Source organism: Octodon degus, unplaced genomic scaffold (assembly GCF_000260255.1).
Source record: "Octodon degus isolate 3935 unplaced genomic scaffold, OctDeg1.0 scaffold00046, whole genome shotgun sequence".
Taxonomy (NCBI): domain Eukaryota; kingdom Metazoa; phylum Chordata; class Mammalia; order Rodentia; family Octodontidae; genus Octodon; species Octodon degus.
The window spans coordinates 7,879,512-7,902,806 of NW_004524622.1; the positions used below are offsets into that span (position 1 = coordinate 7,879,512).

Genomic DNA, 23,295 nt, shown 5'->3' on the forward strand with positions numbered 1-23,295 from the left:
AAAAAAAAAAGAACTGAAAATGGTACATAGAGGCCTGATTATTAATACAGGGTAAACTGAATGCAAAACATTTTTTATTGTTAGGGTGGAGAGGGATAAAAAAGAAACAGTCTCTTAAGTCAATCACCATAATGGAAAAATGTAAATGAATAGCTACAGGACTGGGCAATCCTTGTTGCAGTGTTCCCATAGGTTCCATGCTGCCATTGACTGCCTACAAATCCTGTAGTAATCTCCACTTTCCTGAGATCTATCTATCTATCTATCTATCTATCTATCTATCTATCTATCTATCTATCTATCATCTATCTATCTACAAAAATTGGGGTGTTCCCTAGGCTATTGGAAAGTTCTAGGTGCCAAGCCATCAGCTCTTCATTAACCAGTGTATGAGTTGCTATAATCTTGTCCTGACTTAGGAGCCACTGGTCAATGTAAACAGGATCATCAGACATACAAGTTATCTTGGATGCCATCCATGGGGTTGGAAAAGAGATCAAGGCCCCTCCCGAAAATGACCTGCACCAAAACGGTCCCTTTTAGAACTAGAAGAGGTTCTTTTCTCCCTTGAGTATTTTCATCTAGCCCTTGATTGGAAGAAAACCTTGCTGTAACATTGGATGAGTTACCAGGGAATTAGGACTAGCCAAAAATGTTCCCATACCCTGCAATATGTCATGATCCCATAGACTGACTGGTATATGGGGGAGGACATAAGGCAAAAAATATCTAGAATGGCCTTCTGCATCCCTCCAAATTAGCAACTTAGCACTTTTGCGAGGGGAAGAAACCTTGCTCACCCCTAGTAAATTGGGAGTGACCATATCCAAAGGCTATGCCTAGGCCAGTGAAGTTGAGCAATAACTGACACGTCTACACCCATGTCTAATAGCCCTTTAAATGCTTTTCCTTCAATAGTCAACTCTGTCTCTGGATGATTTTGTTTAATTTGTTGAGCCCAATAAGTATTAGGAGACCTAAAACCCTTGAAGTGCTTTTCCTTATTTATAAATTTTCCAATTTTGTTCAAGGGAAAAATGAGCAATTGAGCAACAGGAGTACCTGCCGTGATGTTGGGCAATGGTTTGGGTAGACTGAATAATAACTGTGATGTCTAGTATAATCAGCATCAATTATACCAGGCAAAAGCTGGAGACCTTTAAAATGAAACTGCTGTGGTCTAGCAAGATTCCCACTGTACCCTGAGGTATAGATCCATAGACTCCAGTGGGAATAAGTAGGGGCCCCCATTGAGGAGTCAGTAGTAATCTGGAGGAAGAACTGAGGTCCAAGCCTGTACTTTCGGTTGTTGCTCACCAACAGTCAAAGATACTTGTGGCTGGGGAGGGGAAAACACCCCCATTGTTTGCTGGGGTCAAGGCCACCCCACTGTAAGTTTCCCTGAATGGGCCAGCCTTCTTCCTCAATTTTAGATTTACAGTCACTTGCCCAATGGTACCCTCGTCTACATCTAGTACATGGACTGGAAGGTTTTATCGAAAAGACAGACAAAAGTTGTGTTGTCTTTGGTGCAGCAGAACAGTTTTGGGATAAATATCCCTCATTCCCACAATGGAAACAAATGAGCTTACTTTTTCCCCTTTTCTTAGGCTGTGGATGAATAACCTGAGTAATAGCTGCTACCAAGGCAGCTCCCTGTACACATGAGGGGCCAACATCCACACAAATCTGAATCATCTCGGGCAGTATAGGCCACTGTTTTTGGTCTCTTAAAGCCTCTTTACACCGTTTAATTCATTTTCTGAAGGCCAATTGTTGAACAGTTGTTTTGTTAATTTCCCTGTCCCTGATAATCTTCTCAGTTTGCAACAAGCCTGGAACAAAATCTTGGAAAGATTCCTTAGAGCCTTGCCTAAAGGAAGCCAAATTAAGGGATGTTTCACTCTTACCAGGGAGTTGCCTCCAGCTCTAATCCCAGCTATTTTAGTGTGCTAACATAGTTGCAATGTCAGTTGATTGTGCTAGCAAAAGCACCCTCCTTAATTAGCATATCTTTTGTACTGGCTAAATTGTGAAGCACATGTGGAGCTGCCAGTTTTCTGCAATGTTCAAAGAAATTTCTGTTCCACAATGAATAGTCTCCTGGATTCAAACATGCTTTAGCTCTTCCTTTCCAATCCTTTGGGGCCATAGTCTGTTGTCCTAGTTTTTCTGTGAAACTCAAGGGAAGGGGGGCAGTAGGGCCAAAAGTAGCAACAGCTTGTGTTAATTCTTTTAAGATTGTAAAAGATGCGGATTCATGAAGATCTACAACTTAAGTTTCGATCTGTGACTCAGTGAAATATTCTTGAGCTGCCATGGCCAGGAGTGGGGCTTGTGACTCCATAAACCAAATGAGTATTTAGGTTTTGCCCAGATTTTAACCATAGACACTTTTTTTTTTTTTTTTTTTTGGTGGAACCGGGTATTGAACTCAGGCCCTTGCACTTGCCACACAACATAGACACTATTTATTGAGCCTAATGAATTTGTGATGCCAGTAACATGCATAGCCGATGCTGAGACCACAGTGTACCACAACCATGACCCTCCTACTTAGCACCAGGCACACAGGACTGTAGTTGCTGTAGAGGTTGCACCAACCTCTGCGGCTGAATGGGGACTGGCAGGCAGCTGGGGAGGCAGCGGGCGAGAAGACCAGAGCATGGGGGCCTCCCTGCTGGCAGTGCTGCATGGAACCAACTCATGATTTAAAAGAACTTTTTCTTTTTTTATCTAACTGAGCAGAGCTAGAGAGTTTAAACTCTATCTGCTATTTCTTTGCTCTATCCTCCTTGTCCCATTTGATACTTGATTGTAAAACAGTACTCCATGCTAAATCCTTTATGGTGGTCTTTGAAAGTGGGACAAATATAAAAACAAAAAAAACCCAAACATTTTTATATACATTCATATACATCTATCAACATTTATGCTTCTTCAAACTCTGTTTTTCCCATTGTTAACACAATGGAATCCCTGTTAGGCTTCTCTCAAGCCTCTTTCTCTTTTTGTGCTCCTTTATCTTTCTGGCCCTAGTGAGCTCACTCTTCACCCTAGCGAGCCCATTCCTGGCCCTAGTGAGCCTCCATCCCCAAGTTTTATACGTAGTGCGCCAGGGCCAATGTACCCCTGTGCAGACTACTGCTGGCTCTATCCAATCCACTTCCCTCCCTTATGCGCACTGTTTTGAAGTGATTCCTCTGCCCACACTTATCTCATACCGAGCATTCTGATTAGATGCCAAATGTAGGGATCCATTGGTCTCACTGCAATCAGTTCTACCTAGTTGGGAGGGTGGGTAAATGGTGGCAAGAATGAGAACGATAGACAAGAAGACAAAAACTGGGCTAGGTGGTAGCTGGTCTGCCTGATGGGCAAGATTAACACAACATACAACAAAATAATCCTTTATTTATACTTTTGCAAAATTTGTAACACACGACACAAGGTTGCCTAGCAACTGATAGCTGACCTTAACCAAACAGGATGTTTATCTCAGGAGTGAGGTAGCTTGTCTGCTTTAAGCACTGAGGCCCAGTCCCACCTACACACTTTTGACCAATTTCCTAGCTTCCTGCGGCTCCCAACAGAATAGTACTAAAGATAGGATCGTAGATGGAGAATCTAACACATTATCTGGGATATGAACTGATCTGATCAATAATAGAAATTAAGGAGATCCTAGGCTAAGGATGAAAAATGGGTAATGGACCAAAATCCAATGAAATGCCTTAGTTACTCTTCTCATTGCTGAGACAAAATGCCCAACACCCACAAGTTAAGGGAGAAAAGGTTTATAGAGGTTTCACTCCATTAATGGCTGGCTCCTAGGCAGAGGGTCACATGGCAGAGAGACAGCTGTTCATGGGCGAGAGGAGGTGGACATCAAAAGCAACAACTAAGTCATCACACTTTTTTTGTCCCTTATATTGAATGCAAGCTATGTGCCATAGGGCAAGTGTAGCATTCACACGCTTAATCCCAGCATTGGACCATGAATCAATCACAAACTCTAAATTCAGCCACCTTCAAACTGCAACCCCGCCCATGGCTACATGAGGCTTTGGGGCTATCTAGATATAAACCATAACACAAGGCAGGAGAAAAATTTTTAGTTGGGTCCTGGAAAGGTTTCCAAATGGGCCAATCATTGCCATTTTCCAAATACTTGGAATATTTTGAGTGATGAAGCAGCAGAGGATTAAAATGTTAGCTTTGGTTAGGGTTGGAAAGATCTGGATTTAAATCCTATATCTGATATGTGTTAAGTTGAACAAGTTAATTGAACTAACCTTTAGTTTTTCCATATGTAAAATGGAAATAAACATAGCACTTCATTGCATTGTTGTGTGAAGATTTAAAGATTGTGTGTGTAAAATGCATAACACAATGTAGGGCACACAGTGAGTGCTGGATAATCATGGGCTGTTAGGGATTCTGATTCTGATGGGCTCTCCTTTAAAAGCGATCTGTTTCTTTTCTCCAACAGATTTTAGCTTTGGTCAGATTTTAGCTTTTGCTGAATTTCTGAGATCTTGATTATTATGTGTCGGGGTATAGATTTATTTTGATTATGGCTAATTGGAAGTCTATATGCCTCACATAAATGTATGTCAGATCATTTTCCCAATAATATGCAATATAACAACCATCGTTAAATTTTTATAATTTTGCTTAATAAAATTTTGTATGATTTATTTATTTATTTATTTTACTATTTTTTAACCATCTTTTAAGAAAACATTGTCTGTCACTTGATTCAGTGGACTAGAAGAACAAGGAAGCAAAACCACTTTCCTGTCCTTCCAATATTAAAAGGATAGTGTTTTAGTTCCTGTCATTACTATAGCAGAATGCCAGAGTGTGGGTAATTTATAAACAAGAGAGATTTACTTGTTACAGTTATACAGGCTAAGAAGTCCAAGATTGAGGGACCTGAATCTTTTAAGGGCTTTCTTACTACATCATTCCATGGCATACGGCAGAAGGACCAGATAGGATAATATAGCAAGCAAGCAATAGGGGACTGAATTTGAATTTGTAACAAACCCATTCTCCTGACAACTAACATTATCACTTCTTGATAACGAAATGAAGCTATTCATGAAGATACACCCAGTCTTCCTCCCTCCTGACCTAATTACCTCTTACTAGGCCCCACCTGTAGGGATTTGTTGGTGTTTAGGTATACCCCAAAGAGAAATGGTGGCAGGAATGAGGAAAAGATAAAAAAGAAAATAAAAGCTGGGTCAGGTGGTGGCCGATTCCCTGACTGGCAGGTGACCCCCAGAACAACAGTAGGGGTATTTATTTATACCTTTGCAAAGTTAGTATCAGAAGACATAAGGTTGCCAAGCCACTAATAGCCATAATTGACCGGGGCAGGATGTTTCTCCCAGGACTGAGGTAGCTTGCCTGTTTTAGGCATTCTGGTCTTGTCCTACCCTCCATATATGATCAATTTCCAACTTTAGCCACTCCCAACACCACCGCCCAGTACTGTTGCAGTGAGGATAAAGTTTCCAACACATGAACCTTGAAGGACACTTTCAAACATAGCATGTGGGTGGTAGGTGGTAATATGTTTTCATGTAGAAACACTTATGAAAATACATATAGAACTACAGGTAATTTTTATTTTATACTTTTATACTTTGCATGCATTGGTGCTTTTCAAGTTTTCTTTAGTAAACTTATAACTCTTATGATCAGGAAAAAATGAGAGTTTTCTAAAACCAAATCAATATTTCAGAATTGGTAAGTATTAGATTGTAAAACAGATGCATACCATGTGGTTTACAAAATACATGCAAGTTCTAGCCCTTTGACTATTGATGAGTCTTCCTTAGCTTGAACTAAGAGACAGTGTTTCTTAAAAGCCCCAAGAGCAGATTGGGTAGAGTGTTCACGTGTTCTCATCTACTCCCCTTCTTCTCTCTTTTCCACTTGTCCAGTTGTAGTGTGTCTCCCATTGCTTCATTCTGATATTATAGTCCTATGAGAAGATGTGGGTCCTGGGGACCTCAGGACAGATCATCAATCACAGCATCTTTTTGCTTAGAGAAGCCCACATAGTCCATCCTGCAACATGTCCAGTCCCTCTGCATTTAGACTAACCCTAAACTTGATTTTCCTTTCCCATCCAATCTATATGTCCAGCCACAAAACAGTATGCCTGATGTTATCATTTGGATGATCCGGGGAGAGAAAAGACTGGCCTATGCACGAGTTCCTGCACACCAGGTTTTGTACTCCACCAGTGGAGAGAAGGCATCTGGGAAATATTGTGGGAAAACCCAAACCATCTTTCTGAAGGTATATATCTTTACTGTGTGGTGTGAAATGTTTGTATGCAAAACTCATGTTCTGGAGAAAAGCTTGCTTTATAATTTACAAACTTCTAAATGACTAGAGTGAGTATCATAAGGTCTAGCCAATTTGACAACTCCTTCTAGGATGATAATTCTTAAAGTCATTTGAGGTCAGTTGTTATTCATCACAGACACCTTTCTTCATGACACTGTGACATTAATACTAACATGACATTGTAACATGATATGAGTTTTCTAATTCTTGCTGATGTTTTGTGCAAAGGGATGCATTTTTTTCCTTCAATTTTATTGAGTGTGTGTAAGGCAAGAGAAAATGGTATAGCTAGCATATAGGGTCTATTACTATAGCCAAATGAGTCCTCAAAGTAAAAATATTTAATAATTGCTTCCCAAGGGCAGGGGTTCTGAACATTTTGAGAGTCACAGACTGCAGTGCCTAATGAAAGCCACTGACCTGCTCCAGAACAGTACACATCACACATGCATCCAATATTTTGCATATACATGGGAGCTTTGTAGGACATATAGCTCCTTTCTAGCATCCCTGATGAAGAACTTCTCTGTATTTGCACTTAGACAACCAAAGAAAAGATAGAGCTGGAAACATAGAAATTGGGATAGTTCCTGTCTGTATATTTTAACATTCTTTCCCTGACCAACCTCAACTGGAGTAGTCAGTTGGATTTGGGGAAGAGGAATAAATATAAAGAAGAGGAAAAAGCAGCTAAGGAAGTGTGTTCTCTTAAAACAAAGAGATAGCTACTAACTTTTAATAAATGTACTCATTGCTTTTTAATCAGTAAGGTATAAATAGAACCAGAGTGATTATCTATTTTTCAAGTGTTCTTTGCAAATAAATCTTACTTAAGATAGAATCACAATTATAGTTGACCTCGGCAGTGGGTAGAAGCAAACTGATTAATAATTAAGACTTCACAGGAGGTGGGAAAGGAGATAGAGGGATATATGCTTTGTGTTTGGTTTTAGAACTCAGTAAGGCAAAGTCTTAAAGGCAAGTCTTTAAGAAATTGCTTTATATGTTCAGACTTTATTAATACCCATTATCCAGTTTAAGAAACCTCTTTTTTTTTTTTGTATTTTAGGGAAGGGTCTACAGGGTGTTCAGGGTCTCACTATAAGATCAGACTCATAGTGATCCTCCTGTTTACAGCCTCCCAAGAGCTGGGATTATAGGTGCACTACCATGCCCAGTCGCAATTGTTGTCTCAGCGTGCCCCAGGGCTTGGGAACAAAAGGGGCAGGCCTGGGGATCGAAAATCCCCCCGCCCATCCCCCCCTGCAGCTGCTTGCAGGCACTTTAATCTGCTGAGCTATTTCTGCTTGCAGGCACTTTAATCTGCTGAGCTATTTGGCTGGCCCTAAGAAACCATTTAATTTGGGGGACTTTCTGATCTTGTGACCACATGATAGATAATGTGGTCACATTATTTAAAAACTGATTGAAGACCCCAAGACAGCTTTTGTTTTTAGGTTTGTATCTATCAGTACTTGACATAATACAAATTAAAATAAAAAGTTTATTAGTTAATTTCAGAATGACAATAATTGGGAGGAAGGTCATATTTCAGTGGTAGAGTACTTACTTAGCATGTAGGAGGCCCTGGATTTACTCTCTAACACCAGGGAACAAACAGACAAACCAGCAATAACAATGACATATTCATCACAGGTCAGCCAGATAGCTCAGTGGACTAAAGCATCTGCTTAGGCAGAGCACAGCAGCTGGGTTCAATCCCCGGCGTGCTGTGCTGGCCCCTCCCCTAAGGCACACTGAGATAGTGACTGAGACTGGGCTTGGTGGTGCACACCTGTAATCCCAGCACTTGGGAGGCTGAAAACGAGAGAATCACTACAAGTCTGATCTATGTAGTGAGATCCTGTAGACCGTGTAGACCCTGAACTAAAATACGTAAATTAAAAAAAACCCATACTAACACTTGTTAACATAAATCACATATTTTTATAAAATAGGGCTTGTTTATATTTTCTATAAAACATACAACAGAATGGCATTGTTTCATTTTTAAAAACTTAAATGTCTTGATTAATAGAAATATAATTGTATTCTTGTACATATGCATGCATTTGAGCTGATGGAATATATTATTTGCTTGAAATATATGAAGAGATTCTGGCCTCATATAGAAATGTTATATGGAAAAGGGAAAATACCTTTTAAGGATTTTTTTTTTTCCCCGAATGCCCTCAGGGCTTGTTTGGCTGGCTGGAGTGTTGTGGGGATCGAACCACAGCAACCTGAGGCTGACAGCTTGGTGGAAGCAGCCACTTAAAGAACTGAGCTAGGGCCAGGCCAGGCCCCCGAAAATACCTTTTAAGACAATGGTTAATATCTTTTGCTGTAACACCAAACTGAAGTTGTAGATTTTAAAATGTTAATTGCAATGGGGAATCTGAAACTGTCAATGAATTTTTCATACTCAGATACATAAAAATCTGTTAGTATTTCTTAAATTTTAGTGGCTTTTTATCCATTCCTATTTTGTGATTTCAGACATGGTCACTGGGAATAAATTCCTCATGTTGGCATATTTCATAGTATGATGTGAAACAAATTGGAAAAAAATAACATTTAGCTTAACATAAAAAGTCTTGGGGAACTGTCAAACTTACAGTGACAGCAGGGTAGATCGCTCAGCAACTAAAGCACCTACCTGGCAAGCACAAGGTCCTGAGTTTGATTCTCAGTACAAAAAAAAAAAAAAAAAAAAAAAAAAAAAAAAAAAAAAAAAAAATCTAAAAAACAACAACAAAAAAACCTTACTGTGACAGATACAAGTTTCCCAAAATTACAATTTTTTACTTAAAAGCTTGAATTTTGTTATTGGCAACAAACATAGTTCTTTTCCTTATAGTGATAGGCTACTTTGTTTATGCTAAAGAAAATGTCTGCTCCATTCCAGTTCTAGTTTCCCCATCAATTGTTGTTCTAAGTAAAAATATTTCATTGAAAACTACAGTTCGGTTCACAATTCAAAACACTGCCCAAGATAATACTTAATTTGTTTTGTCTCCTTTATTCAATTGATTGTACTTTTTCTCTTCCTAATTTCTTATACATTTCTTTTTTTTCTTCTTCCAATTTTACATGTGTATATTGGGTAATATGAATAACTGGTTGGAAGATAACACTATGTATTACAACAAATACTGTGAAATTCATTTTACTTTGTTAAGTGAAATTCTGTATCATTTTGTAATTTTTTTCATTTTAATTGTAATTTGTATTCTCTTTTTAAAAAATGTTTTTTTAAAAAAAGAGTACTCAAGCTGAACACACCCCAGTAATCCCAGTACTCGAGAGGCTGAGGCAAGAGGATCTCCCTAAGTTTGAGGCCAGCCCAGACTACATAGTGAGTTCAAGACAAGCCTGATGCACACAGCAAGACTATCTCAAAAAAACTAAAAATAAAAGCCTGCTCAAGAGCTTTTCTCGATACAACTCTCACACTAATATGTAACTGAGGTGCTTTGTGCATATTTTCATTTCATCACACTTAAGTATTAAGGCATAGATTTTTCCAAGTGTTCAAATTTAATAAGGCTAGTAATTTTCACTATTTTGTTTTAACTTGGTAGGTTTTTTTTTTTTTTTTTTTTTTTGGTTTTAAAAGAATTCAAGATAATTCTTTAGTACAGCCAGAAAGTACATAGACACTCTACTTGAAAGTATATAGACACTGTCCTTGCTGTCTTACCCTTGGGTAAAGTTTGGTGTCACCACCTTGATTCCTGCTGCATTACCAGCTTTATCCTACTTTTGCATCATTAGTGCAAATATCAGTACCACGAAGAAGATAAATATCATGTTAGTCCTCTAACAAAAATCATGGGCCTCCTGAATAGGCCTGAGGCACAGGTAAGAATCTGTGGGTGACACCTGGAGACCCACTGCTTTAATTGTTATTTTAGTCTATTGTGGGGTCATTTGAAAATATTTTAACCAAAGTGAACATAAAATTAGACTGGCAAAAGCAATGATTAGTCTGCTTTTTTAAAAAAAATGTATTTGGTACAGGGTGTCACTACACAGCTCAGACTTGTAGTGATCCTCCTGTTTTCAGCCTCCCCAGCTCCGAGATTACAGGTGTGCACCACTACACCTGGATTCAGTGGTTGGCTCAGCAAGCCTGAGGGCAGGGCTGGCACAGCATGTGGTGCCAGGGATCGAACCCTGGTCCCTGCACTTGATTAAGCAGGTGCTTCATCTGCTGAGCTATCTCACCAGCCCTTGATCAGTCTGCTTTTGACTTTAAGTTAATGTCACAATCCATGTGATGTTCAATGTGATGTAACATGCTATTTTTCATCTCACAGTATCCACAGGAAAACACTAACGGGCCCAAGGTACCTGCAGAATTGCGAGTGAACATCTGGCTGGGCTTAAGTGCTGTGGAGAAGAAATTCAATAGCTTTGCAGAAGGAAATTTCACTGTCTTTGCTGAAATGGTACATTTAATGACATCACTGACTATTCTGTTTGGGTAGGGGGAAAGTTTTTTTTTAATTTTTAGGGAAAATATTCACATATGAAAAACAACCACATTTGTCTACCACATAAAATCCCATTCAGTAATCTTAATGTAAGAGGCTGGGTGACGATGGTGGTGTGCCTGTGGCACGTCTGCTGCAGCCAGCTCTTTGTTATCATTGAAAGTGCTGAAAGGGTCACCATTAGTGAAATGATCCTCTAGAAGTTTGCTAATACTGGAAATACATAATGATGGTTACCAGCTTTGAGTGGTAATTCTTGACAACGATATTAAACATGGTGCTCTTCCAGCTCATGCCAGTAGAATTCAGGAATAGCAAGTCTCATTGGTCCTTGATGGTGGGACAGAGAGTACACCCACACTCACACTAACCCAGGAAAAGAGACACTTGAGATGTTCAGCGCATGAGTAGTTCACTTGGAGTACGGATCCCTTAATCACAGAAAACCTAGTGCACATTATGCAAGGCTTCAGGTGCATTTGCTTACAGGCAAGAAAAATTCTACCTGAATACTTGAAAAACAGTAGAGATAATTTGTAAAAACTCCACTGGATCTTAAACCCATTTCATTAATTAAAAGCCTCATTATAATGAAAACAATTTTCATAACCATTTACAGCCAAAAGAATTATTTTGATTCCTTCATACACCATTTTTAACTCAAAGAGCTTATTGATTGAAATTTACTGGATATATACTGGAGGAGCCTTCTGATAATCCTCAGATAAATTCCATTCAGGAAATGGGACTTCATGTTCAAATAAAGAAGACTTTTTATCCTAGCTAATCTATCAATGTGTTTCTCAGGATTGTAGCTCCAAACTGCTTTCCAGGAAAAAAAAAAAAATTCATGGCCATGTTTTAATTTTATCTTTTGCTCATTCAGTGATACCTGACACTTAGTAGGTCCCTATAAATATGTACTAAGTATTTATGATGAGGAAGATGAAGAAGCCAAGCCTGGTCCTCAAAGATGTTATAGTCCATTGCAATTATTATAAAACTGAGTCTCTGGTTGAGCACGCAGAGTCCCAGGGCCATCATGGGGCTTCTGATTCTATATCTGAGTTAGGAATTAACATCAGAGGTAATTCTACTTTGAGTAGATGGGTATAGGCATCTGTGGGCCACTTTAAGAAATAGTGGGAACATATGAGACACACAAGTCATTATAGCTCAGACTTGGAATTGCTGTTAGAGATACAGGCTGTGCTGGAGGCCACTGGGGAGGCCCTGGATAGAAGATGTTGATATCCAGTCACATGAGCAGTGTGGAGCAGCCGAATCAGAGTATACTTGCAAGAGAGAATGGTTCCTACTTTCCTGTTGTATTTCTTGGCATCCACCTGTGGCTGGCACTAAGCCTGGAGGAACACCCCTGAGCAGTAGTCAGCTAACCTGGGGATTCTTTCCACTCTTTCTCACTTCCAGATCCTTCTCTTCATAGAGCTGAGCTCAAGCTTCAACTCATGTAGAGGGACAATCAACCTATTTTAGTCATTCCATGTGACTCTATACTTTCTCCAGGTCCTCACAACCTGTGAGGACATAGAAGTGGCATGTTAATAAAGATAATAGGAATTTTACTGGTTTTTGCCTGCATGGGCTAAGTCCAAAACTTGATTCTTTGTAAAGTTTCTCCTGAAAATTTCTAGGGAACTTTTGGAGCTTCCCATGTGCTTATTCATATATGCTTTTTCTTACTATCCTGTTCCTACTGCTGCTGGCCAAAGGCTCCAGACCTCAAAGCCACTTAATAACCTCCACATCTGCTGTTATTGATGTCCTTTCATACATGTTGAAGTGTTTGCTTAGATTTTACTATTACTGGGATTATGCTGGTTTCAAAATAGAAGCAACAGAAATGCCTCACTGCTCCATCAACACATGCTCCTAACTCTCATTACACTTGGTGACAACAGTTCCTTTAACTTCTTCCTGAAACTTGTCTCCCCTCCTGCCTAGAGGCAGTACCCAAGACAGCACTGCAGTGTTCCTACTGTGTGTGCTTGTTCCTGTTTGCCTAAAAGACCCCGACTCACACTGCCTCCCTTCTCCTTCAGCCAAAAGCTTTTCTATGGTGTATGCTAACCATCTTCTTGGTTGAGTCATCATCAGACAAGTGGAAATTCCAGTTTGAGACTAAATAGGGATGCCTACCACACTGACAAATCTCAGCTCTTCCCATGAATGTGAGTGTGAAGAGCAGACACCATAGATTTATGAACTCTTAACTTACAAAGGAGTGCTCTGTAAATCAATGTCTGCCATCACCACTAAACCTTCTTCCCAGAAAGCATTTGGTCTTCCTACCACACTTCAGAGAAGATTAAGGCTCAGAAATTTTAGGCCCCAAAAGAGCTAGATGCTAAAGGACCATTTGGTTTCAGATTTTTCCTTGTGGACTGCCTCAGAAATACACATCAATTATATATTAGTTCTGTGGGTAAATGTGTTCCAAGTTCTAAGCAGTTAATTTACAAACAAACTTTATGAAATCTGCACATTCATAAATTGAGGCGTTTTATAGATGTTTAGAAAACAAGGTTCAGAGAACTGTTTGGAGTTAGTCAAAATAATAATAGAAGGAGCTAGTATTATGCATCATTGTTTACCAAGCACATTCATAATTTCTAACTTGAACTCCAGAATAATTCCATAAGAGAGGTAGTATTGTCCCCAGTTTACAGATGATAACATTGAATCTTAGAAAGACAAGTGACTTATCCAAAGTTTCATAATCAACAACAGTCCAAGTTTGGTTCATATTTAAGAATGTAAAATCTTTGCACTTTCTATGATTACCTAGCCTAAGTCCTAGGTGAATTTGAAAATTTATGGATTGACTGTATTTCTGGCTCTCTGATGGTGTTTCTCTAATTGCGTCTGTTTCTTGGTAGTATGAAAACCAAGCTCTCATGTTTGGAAAGTGGGGCACCTCTGGACTAGTGAGACGTCATAAGTTTTCTGATGTCACAGGAAAAATAAAACTCAAGAGGGAATTCTTCTTGCCTCCAAAAGGCTGGGAATGGGAAGGAGATTGGATAGTTGACCCTGAAAGAAGGTAAGTTTTTCATTCTCTGAGAAAAAAAAAAAAAAAAAAAAGGCAGTGAAACATTTCTTTAGAATTTTCTAAATGGATCATCTTCATTGTCAGTCATGATAATAGAAATTCATAGAAAGTTGAAAGACGGCATCAGTATCCTCTACGGCAGATAACTGTAAATAGCACCTGACAACTGGCAACTACTGAGAATTTCTTACGTGTGAATGTGCCAAGCAGTGTGCTAAGCATAGCGTCATCTTATGTAATCTTAACTACAGCTCTACCAGACAAATAATGACAAGTATCACATGGATCTCAGCCAGGCTTGTTGCCTCTCGCTCTAATCTCAACACTTGTGATTACTATGAGTTTGGGGCGTCCTGAGCCCAAGGATGCTAGTTCAAGCCTAGTCTCAACTCTACAGTGAGAGCTTGCTCAAAAAGAAAAAAAGCAGAAAAAGTATTATGTGAGTCTGAGATTTTATCCTATTTCATTAACAAGGTTGATTGCCGCATTTTCATGGATGCTGGCTGGAGACACCTGAGTCCTGGTTCAGAAAAAAGGACCTTATTGCTCACATCAAAGCAACAGCAGTCTAATATTTGCACTTGTTCTCCGTATCCCTGGGCCCACAGGTGTCATGGTCAGGGTTGGTGACTTTTGCACTTGCAGTGGATTATACTACAGCACAGGAACCTGGACTTGAAAATGCACATCTTTTATAATGGGCAGTGAGCACACTAGCACTTTGCTGTGGAGAGAGGCACTATCTGCCTTCTAAGACCATTCCCATATGAACATCATTGGAAAGACAATCATTGCCTAAATTGGCAAGAAATGCAAGAGACTCCTGGATAAACTACTTCTTAATAAGACAGTATTATCACCACTGTGCAAATGAGGAAACTGAGATATAAAGAGATTAAGTTACTTGTCAAAAGACAACAAAGCCTAATAAATTGGATAGCCAGGGCTGAAACCTAAGCCTAGCCAGGACATCCAACAAGCACTCAACTATTCTGCTGGAACATCTTATAATAATGGTAGATGGTACGCTTTTAAAAGGTGAATTATGTGGATTATATATCAAAAGCTGTTGTTGAAAAAGAAAGAAAGAAAGAAAGAAAGAAAGAAAGAAAGACTAGAAGGAGGTAAATGTGTTCTCCTTGGAGCTGGGAGAAGCTAAAGGCTGGTTTCTAAATGCTGCCAACAACACTAAAACTAGAGCTCCCTCTTCTCACCATGTCATAATGGTACATTTGAGGTTGGAAGAAACCATCTTGGTGAGTTAGATTTTAAGGTTTCTGACTAGAGTTTAGTCTGATGTTTGTTTCCTATCACCACATAGGCATCAAAAGAAAAAAAAGAAGTGAGTGTGAAGGTCTATTAAGATCCAGTGCTTCTATGTCCTTACTTTGGATCCACATCAGCTTTGTGTGGATGGAGTCAGGAGGATTGGACAGAAAATTTACAAGGGTTTGAATTAGACACAAGGAAAGAAGACCTGTTAGGAAAGGGAAAGGTAGAGGGAGTTGTCATTAGAAAAGTAAAAGGTCAAAGCATGTCAGTGCTGGATGAATCCTAGAGTCAGACGGCAGCCAGGGTTTTTATTCTTTTCTGGAGCTCAGAAAATAACAGATAGGCTCAACTTATATAAACAGTTGATATTTCTTTTTTGATACTTTTCCAGTGCTTCATTCTAGGGGAAGATGCGTGAGGGAAAAGATGCAGAGATGGTAAAAGAACTCTCAGTTGAGTGGGTATCTAACAGAAGATTTAGGTCAAGGTTGGAACCTATATATTTTCTTCTATGGGTTTTCAAATCTTAGAGGAAAGTTGGTAAGCCATAGTCAGTATTTCTCAAGAAGCTAATCGGAGTCTGGAGTGTTAAATGGCATTGTTTGGCTGTCTGCCTGGGAACCGTCCAGAACATCTGAGCCTCCGTGCAGTGTGGGTTGCATAGATCAAGCAACCCACTGGTAGGCATTTCACATTTGGCTTTGTGACTTGGCCTCCACTCATTTTTTACGTAAGATGGCTGAGAGCATTGATTCCCTATTACTTGAACTGTTATCCAAGAGTTTTACTAGAAGGATGCTGAACAGCCCTTTACTGAAACGAATATGGAAGGGGCTCTTGGGACTCCGCTTAAGAAGCTGCCCCCACCCTCACTACGGAAAAGGACAAACCTCACTGATTAGAACTGTTTTCTGTAATTTAGGTCTCATTGTTCTAGCAGGCTCTTTCTTACAGCAATGACAAAAACTGTTGGTAGAAAGAGGGGTTTAGTGTGTAAAACTCACAGGGGTCCAGCAGAAGAGAACTGACACTTTTCCCAGGGTGCAGGTCCCTTCCAGTCATTGGAAAGAGCTGGGATAGCTGGTAGCCATTTGTCTTCAGGTAACTGTAGCCCTCACTGCCCTGCAGCTTGCTGACAGAGGCGGATGCAGGCCACACAGAATTCACTGATGAGGTCTACCAGAACGAGAGTCGCTACCCTGGGGGCGAGTGGAAGCCATCTGAGGACACCTACACCGATGCGGTGAGCAGCCAGCTCTTGCGATGACCTTTACTGTGTCATCTCTGAATCGTGATCTTCTGGAAACCCACCACTGCACTCTCTCCTACTTCTGTTCCAAATAGCTTTCCATTCACAACTTAGGGCACCCAGAAACATAGATATGACATCCCTAAAAGGAACATGGGCCTGTCAGTAGATGCTGCTGCCGGGTAAAGTTCAGAGTATGCAAGTTTTTCTTTTTTAGGGTAAATATTTATTATGTAACTAGTTGGGATTTTTTTTCTTCTTCCCTTTTTTTTTTTTTCAGTACCTAGGATTGAACTTGGGACCTTGCGCTTGCCATATGCCGCTGAGCTGTAGAGCTATATCCCCAGCCCCCTGTAACTAGTTTTTAAGGATCATAATGATTGGAAGACTTATAGTCTCTAAAATCCCAAATAATGTTAAAAGAAATGAAAAATAATTCTCCATGGCTCATGTTTCACTTCTCAAAGATAAGCATTAATAATTTTGTTTTCATATACAAGTATATTATTTCTTTTTTTCTCAGCTGAGCAGACTTATGTTGCATGTATGGTTCTACAGCTTGCAGCTTTCATCTGATAATACATCTTGGACATCTTTTCATATCAATACATAAAGATGGCTTTATGAGTTTTTTAAAAAAATGCTTGAGGAGTATTTTTTACATGTACCTACTATAATTTACTTAACTAATCTCAGATTTTTAAGGTTTGGTTTGGAGGGTCATTGTTATGTCACTTTTTTATAAGCAAAGTGAGAGTGGATATTTTACACATACACGTTTATTTACTATGATAATTTATGACTAAGAAAGATCCTTGGATTTGCTCAGTCAAAATTTAAATTCATATACATTTTTGATAATTGTTGCCAAATTTCTTTTCAAAAAGGTCCATGAATTTCTACTTCCATATTTTTGTGTAAACATTTAACATCCCCACTGTATTATCTTTGCCAATGCATTAACAAGTAGCCACCAGTTGTTATTTCAATCTCTACTTTCTTAAAGTTGAAACTTTTTATGTTTACTGGTCTCCTTTATTTCCTTTACTTACTAACTTGCTTTTCATAGCTCTGTTTTTATGTAAACTTAAGCCCATTTTATATAAAATTTGCTCAATCTTACATAATTAGCATTATGAACCTCTAATATCATTTCCCAACACTTGAAAACATGTGTTTTTAATGTCGGATCCCTTCACTATTGGATTATTTCCTGCATAGTCTCTCATAAAGTTGCACGTTTTGTAGTATGAAGTTGAATCATATATTTAATCACTTAATCCTACAAAAAAAACAATTTCACAGGTTAAACGTAATACAATTCCCTAGTAGTAAAAACAGAGGCTAGTTTTTAAAATCAAATTTTATGTAACAATTTCCCATAAAGATTAGAGTTTTTCTGGTCAAAAATGTATGTCTTGGGGCTGGTGAGATGGCTCAGTGGTCTAAAGCACCTACTTAGAACAAGCTTAGCAAAGCAAAGGGACCACGGTTCAATCCCCCAGCACCACATGCCAGCCAGGCCCGCCCCCTGGTGGGTGGAGCTGCCCCCCCAACACAAATAAAAAAACAAAATTTAAAAAAAAAAATGTATGTCTTAGTATCTGTATAAACCTGTGGACAACGTACTCACTGAAGTATGAAGAAACGTTCCTCAGCGTTACATCTTATGAGCACTGGGGCTCGCTAACCCCACTTGTTTCTTTCTTTTCTAAGAATGGTGATAAAGCAGCATCGCCCAGTGAGCTGACTTGTCCTCCAGGCTGGGAGTGGGAAGATGACGCCTGGATATATGACATAAATCGAGCTGTGGATGAGAAAGGTGATATTTTGTGTCTATTGCCTGACTGTGAGCTCCGCAGGCAGGCCATGGTTAACAGAGTGCGGTTCCTTGGGAGGAAAGGTCTATGACAACTAGGCTAGATGGTATCATCCATGACTACTCAAACGTACAATATGAAGCCCAAGTAAATACTTGGGCAGTTTATTTGGGGGAGGGTGTTAAGAGTGGGACATAGCAGGTATACAGGACCAACTATTTGGGCTTTGAGATGCTTGGGGATCCAGAATGAGAATTTAGGAAAGAGTTAGGTTCTCTATTGTAATCCCACTCCATAATCTCTCTGGGAACATCACTTTCTAACTCAGGAGGAAAATTGTAAACATCTTTAAGATCCTATTTAACAATAATAGAGATAACTGACATTTCTGTTAGTAATGGTCTTTGTCTATTCATAAAATAGGATCTTAAAGATGTTTACAATTTTCCTCCTGAGTTAGAAAGTGATGTTCCCAGAGAGATTATGGAGTGGGATTATAATAGAGAACCTAACTCTTTCCTAAATTCTCATTCTGGATCCCCAAACATCTCAAAGCCCAAATAGTTGGTCCTGTATACGTGCTATGTCCCACTCTTGCTATCTCCCACTCTTTGTCTATTCATAATAACCTAAGGTGCAATGATTTAGAGCATTCAAAGTTCTCAAAAACCTGATTTTTTTCTTAAAAGAGGGAATAGACACAGGAGACTTCAAATCAACCTTGATGCATGCACCAGATCTCATGATTACCACTGATTGAACAATAACTATATGCTAAGCATGACCCTGGGGTTTTTCATCCATTATTTTGATTATCTTAAAGTAGGCCTATAAAAAGTTACATTTGTAATAGAAAAATCGGGGCATGAGCAAGTTTATCAACTTTCAGGACATGTATTTATTTAGAAAAACACCAGCATGTGGTGGATGTGGAACTGCATATGGGCCTCTGACTACACACCTGCCCCCTTACCCACTGTCCCATTCTGCCTCTTGTGCTATGCTTTATTCTTAGATACACTCAGTTATCATGAGTGGCTGGAGGAAGAAAGGAAGAGGACAACCTCAGTGCCACAAAAAAGCTTTCTGAGGAGGGATCTAGGGCATAAAGCTGTGTTTAGTCTGGCTAAAGTATAACAAAGTAATACTTTTACCCAAAAGGGTAAGAATATCTCTTACCCAAAAGGCTTGGGACCAGAATATGTTCAATTTTGAAATTTTTTTATGTTGGAGTAATTGCATATATGTAATGAGCTATCTTGGAAATCTTGAAACACAAAATTCACTTAGGTTTATTGTATACTTCATGCACATAACCCAAAGATAATTTTATATGGTATTTTTTTAAAATTCATTTTATTTATTTGTGTGTGTGTGTGTGTGTGTGTGTGTGTGTGTGTGTGGCCAGCTCAGCCCACCAGGGGGCGGGGCTGGCTGGCATGTGGTGCTGGGGGATTGAACCGCGGTCCCTGTGCTTTGCTAAGCTTGTTCTAAGTAGGTGATTTAGACCACTGAGCCCTCTCACCAGCCCTTATATGGTATTTTAAATGCTACTTCCTTTTGACTGTCTAATCACTGGAGGTCAGATGTGGAATTTTCTGCTTGTGGCTCTGTGGTACTCAGACAGCTTTAGGTTTTTTGTTTTGTTTTGGTTTGGTTTGGTTTTGGCAGAATCAGGGATTCAACTCAGGCCCTTGTACTTGCCAGGGAAGCGCTTATTCTACTGAGCCATCTGCCTTGGCTCCAGCTTTAGTTTTTGGAGTGCTTTGGATTTCAAGTTTTCAGATAAGGGAAGCTCAACCTATAACAGTCATGATAGATAATATTTGCAGGCAGTGAGAAAGACTAAATATTTTCTAGAAAGTTATTTACTAATCTGGCAAATAAATCTTTTGTAGTAACCTCACAAATCTTATTCCAGGTTGGGAGTATGGAATTACCATCCCTCCAGATAATAAGCCAAAATCCTGGGTTGCAGCAGAAAAAATGTATCACACTCATAGACGGCGAAGGCTGGTCCGGAAACGCAAGAAAGATTTAACTCAAACACCCACAAGCACCGCAAAGGTAAGAGGAGCAGTAAGTTCCAATGAAGGAGGTTTTTCTGCAGAACTATTTGCAAACCCAGGACTTAATCCTTGCTGAGAGGTCCTCAGTGTCTGCATGCCGCTACCATCACCATGAGCATCACCTGGGGATGCGTGAGAAGAGAAGCGATTCCTCACCCCAGTCCTGCTGATTTAGAGATTCTGGGACTGGACCAAGAATCTGCATTTCAATAAGGCCTCCTTGTGATTCTGAGGCAGCTTAAATGTTAGAATTATTATAAAGATCGCTGAAATTACTCTGATAGATAATCTTGTCTCAGTTACTTTTCTCTTGTTGCTGGGATAAAATACCCAACACCTGGAATGAAGAAAGGAAAGATTTATTTAGCTCAGTTAGTGGAGGTTTCAGTCCATACTCATCTGGCTGCAAGGCAGCGTGGTACGTGGCAGAGGGCAGCACTTCTTGGAGGTACCTGGAAAAGCAGCAGAGAACAAAGGGAGGGGCAGTGGCTAGCAAGCCTCTGTCCCTTCTTCCTAATGTTGCTTTCAGACTATCTGAAAGGAACACTCACGCCATAGTACCAGCACTGGATTATGAATTAATCACAAATTCTAGAAACCTACTCACATCCATAATCTCAGAAACACTCATGCCATAGTACCAGCACTGGATTATGAATTAATCACAGATTCTAGAAACCTACCCCAATGACTGCATGAGGCTTGGGGGGGGGGGAAACTCCTAGATACCAACCATAACAAATACATTATTAGCAATAGCTTGGAACTTAGATGCAGAAGGATCCAGGAATCATTCTTTTTTGTTGTTGTTGGAGGAACCAGGGATTGAACTCAGGCCCTTGCGCTTGCCAGGCAAGTGTTTATTCTATGAGCTATCTCCCCAGCCCCTGCAGAAGGATTCAAATCCTGTGTTTCCTTTCTTTCTTATCTAAAAAATTCAGGTAAATCTTTTCTAATTAAATCTTTTTTTTTTAGAACCGGAGATTGAACTCAGGCCCTTGTGCTTGCCAGGCAAGCACTTATTCTACTGAGCTATCTCCCCGGCTCTTTTCTAATTAAGAAAAGAGTAAAGTTTTAAATTAAATAAAACTTTACTATAGTAAGGATTAAGGGCCGGGAAGATAGCTCAGTAGAATAAGTGCTTGCCTGGCAAGCGCAAAGAACTGAGTTCAGTCCCCAGTTCCACAAAAAAATAAATAAATTTAATTAATTAATTAATTAAGTGGCAAAAGAATATACAGAGCAATTAATAAGTGGCATGTTTTATGTGCTTTGTATAGTGTTCATTACAGTACCTGCATTATCCACAACCTGTAACTTCTGGGTTCTATGGCCATTTTACAGATAAAGCTCACAGATGAAATAGATGTACTGTAGGATAAATAACCCTAACCCTTAAATGCAATAGCTCACTTTTAATAACAACATACAAATCAAGGCTGGTATTTGGATATGGTTAGGCTAATTCTAAACAGGAATTGTTTCGATAACCCTAAAGGCCTAACTCCTATGGATGGTATGAAGTGTTTTTCTGTTTCGTTTTTAATTCAATATAAACAAAAATGGAGCTACAATTGACTGGGCAACTTCTTGTTAGCTCAGGAACATGATTCCAGGAAGAAGGCAATAGAACGAATGATCTGATGAATAAATGTGTGTTTGCTAGTGAACTATCCCAGCCTGATGAGGTTAGAAGTTTCTAGAGATGTTTGACTATCTTCTAATTTTCAGTTTGACAGCCACTAGCTTAGGCAAGACATCTCATCCCTCAGAGAAGAGTATAATCTTTCACTACATATATAGAGTAGAAATAACGTTTTCAGGCACAACGGTAGTAAGCTACATCACAAGACTGCCCCCTAAGGATCCACCTCCCGCATGCTTACATCTCGCTGCTGTATAACTGACTGGCAAACTCTAGCTTCACAGTCCGCCCAGCTCTGCACAGGCAGAGAGCCTCCCATTTTTGCTTGGCACGAGACAGATTTGTATTGCTACATTATTTGTTGGTGGTCAGGGACCTGCTTTACCAATATAAGGAATATGACTGTTGCTAAAAGTTTCACTTCTGTTTCAGGCCATGGAAGAATTTGAAGATCGTGAAGGATGGGAATATGCTTCTTTAATTGGCTGGAAATTTCACTGGCAACAGCGTAGTTCTGACACTTTTCGCCGCAGACGCTGGAGAAGAAAAATGGCTCCTTCAGAAACACATGGTGCAGCTGCCATTTTTAAGCTTGAAGGTGCCCTTGTAAGTGATCAGAAGCCAAAGTGTAAATAATATTGATGTAGAGACAATGTGTGTGTTGGATGCATTACTGCCCACTCCATGCAGTTCTTTGTACCCTCAGTATTATAAGATTGTAAACAGGTTGAGCAAAAGTGCCCATTGTAGGTGTTTAATGGTGTTTAATAATTCTTGTATAATGAATAGAGCATTAACATATGAACAGATCCAAGAAACACTCCTACACACATGTCATTTCCCCCAGGGTTTCCCCAAGTATAGCTATTCCAGCACCCACGTTTCAGGTATCAACGTTCCCAGCACAGGTTCCTTGATCATCCTTTCGAAACTGCAACTTCAACAAACCAAGAGAGGGGCTCTGGAGATAGCTCAGCAGTCTAACTAAGCACCTGCCTGGCAAGCACAAGGACCTGAGTTCAATCCCTGGTACCACATGTCTTGCAGGGTATGGAAACAGGCATGGTAGTGCATGCCTATAATCCCAGCACTGGGGAGGCTGAGACAGGAGGATCACTATGAGTCTGAGCTTCATAGTGAGGCCCTATACCAAATAAGTAAAAACATTAAAAAAAAAAAAAAAGCCACCTCCTGTCTTGGTATTAAAGAGAGAGAGAGGGGCTGGAGAGATGGCTCAGTGGTCTAAAGCACCTACTTGAAACAAGCTTGGCAAAGCACAGGGACCGCGGTTCGATCCCC

At 39.7% G+C, this 23,295-nt stretch overlaps 1 protein-coding gene across 5 annotated transcripts in view; it reads left to right on the forward strand.

Moving 5' to 3' along the window:
* Window positions 1–23,295, forward strand: part of Myof (myoferlin) — a 184,033-nt gene that overhangs the window by 108,672 nt on the left and 52,066 nt on the right. For all 5 annotated transcript variants that reach the window (XM_023716196.1, XM_023716198.1, XM_023716197.1 and 2 more), the window contains 7 exons: window positions 6,163–6,318; window positions 10,692–10,823; window positions 13,769–13,932; window positions 16,342–16,456; window positions 18,179–18,284; window positions 20,204–20,349; window positions 22,429–22,602. In XM_023716196.1, coding sequence (XP_023571964.1) covers window positions 6,163–6,318; window positions 10,692–10,823; window positions 13,769–13,932; window positions 16,342–16,456; window positions 18,179–18,284; window positions 20,204–20,349; window positions 22,429–22,602 — 993 coding nt within the window. The remainder of the gene's footprint in view (window positions 1–6,162; window positions 6,319–10,691; window positions 10,824–13,768; window positions 13,933–16,341; window positions 16,457–18,178; window positions 18,285–20,203; window positions 20,350–22,428; window positions 22,603–23,295) is intronic.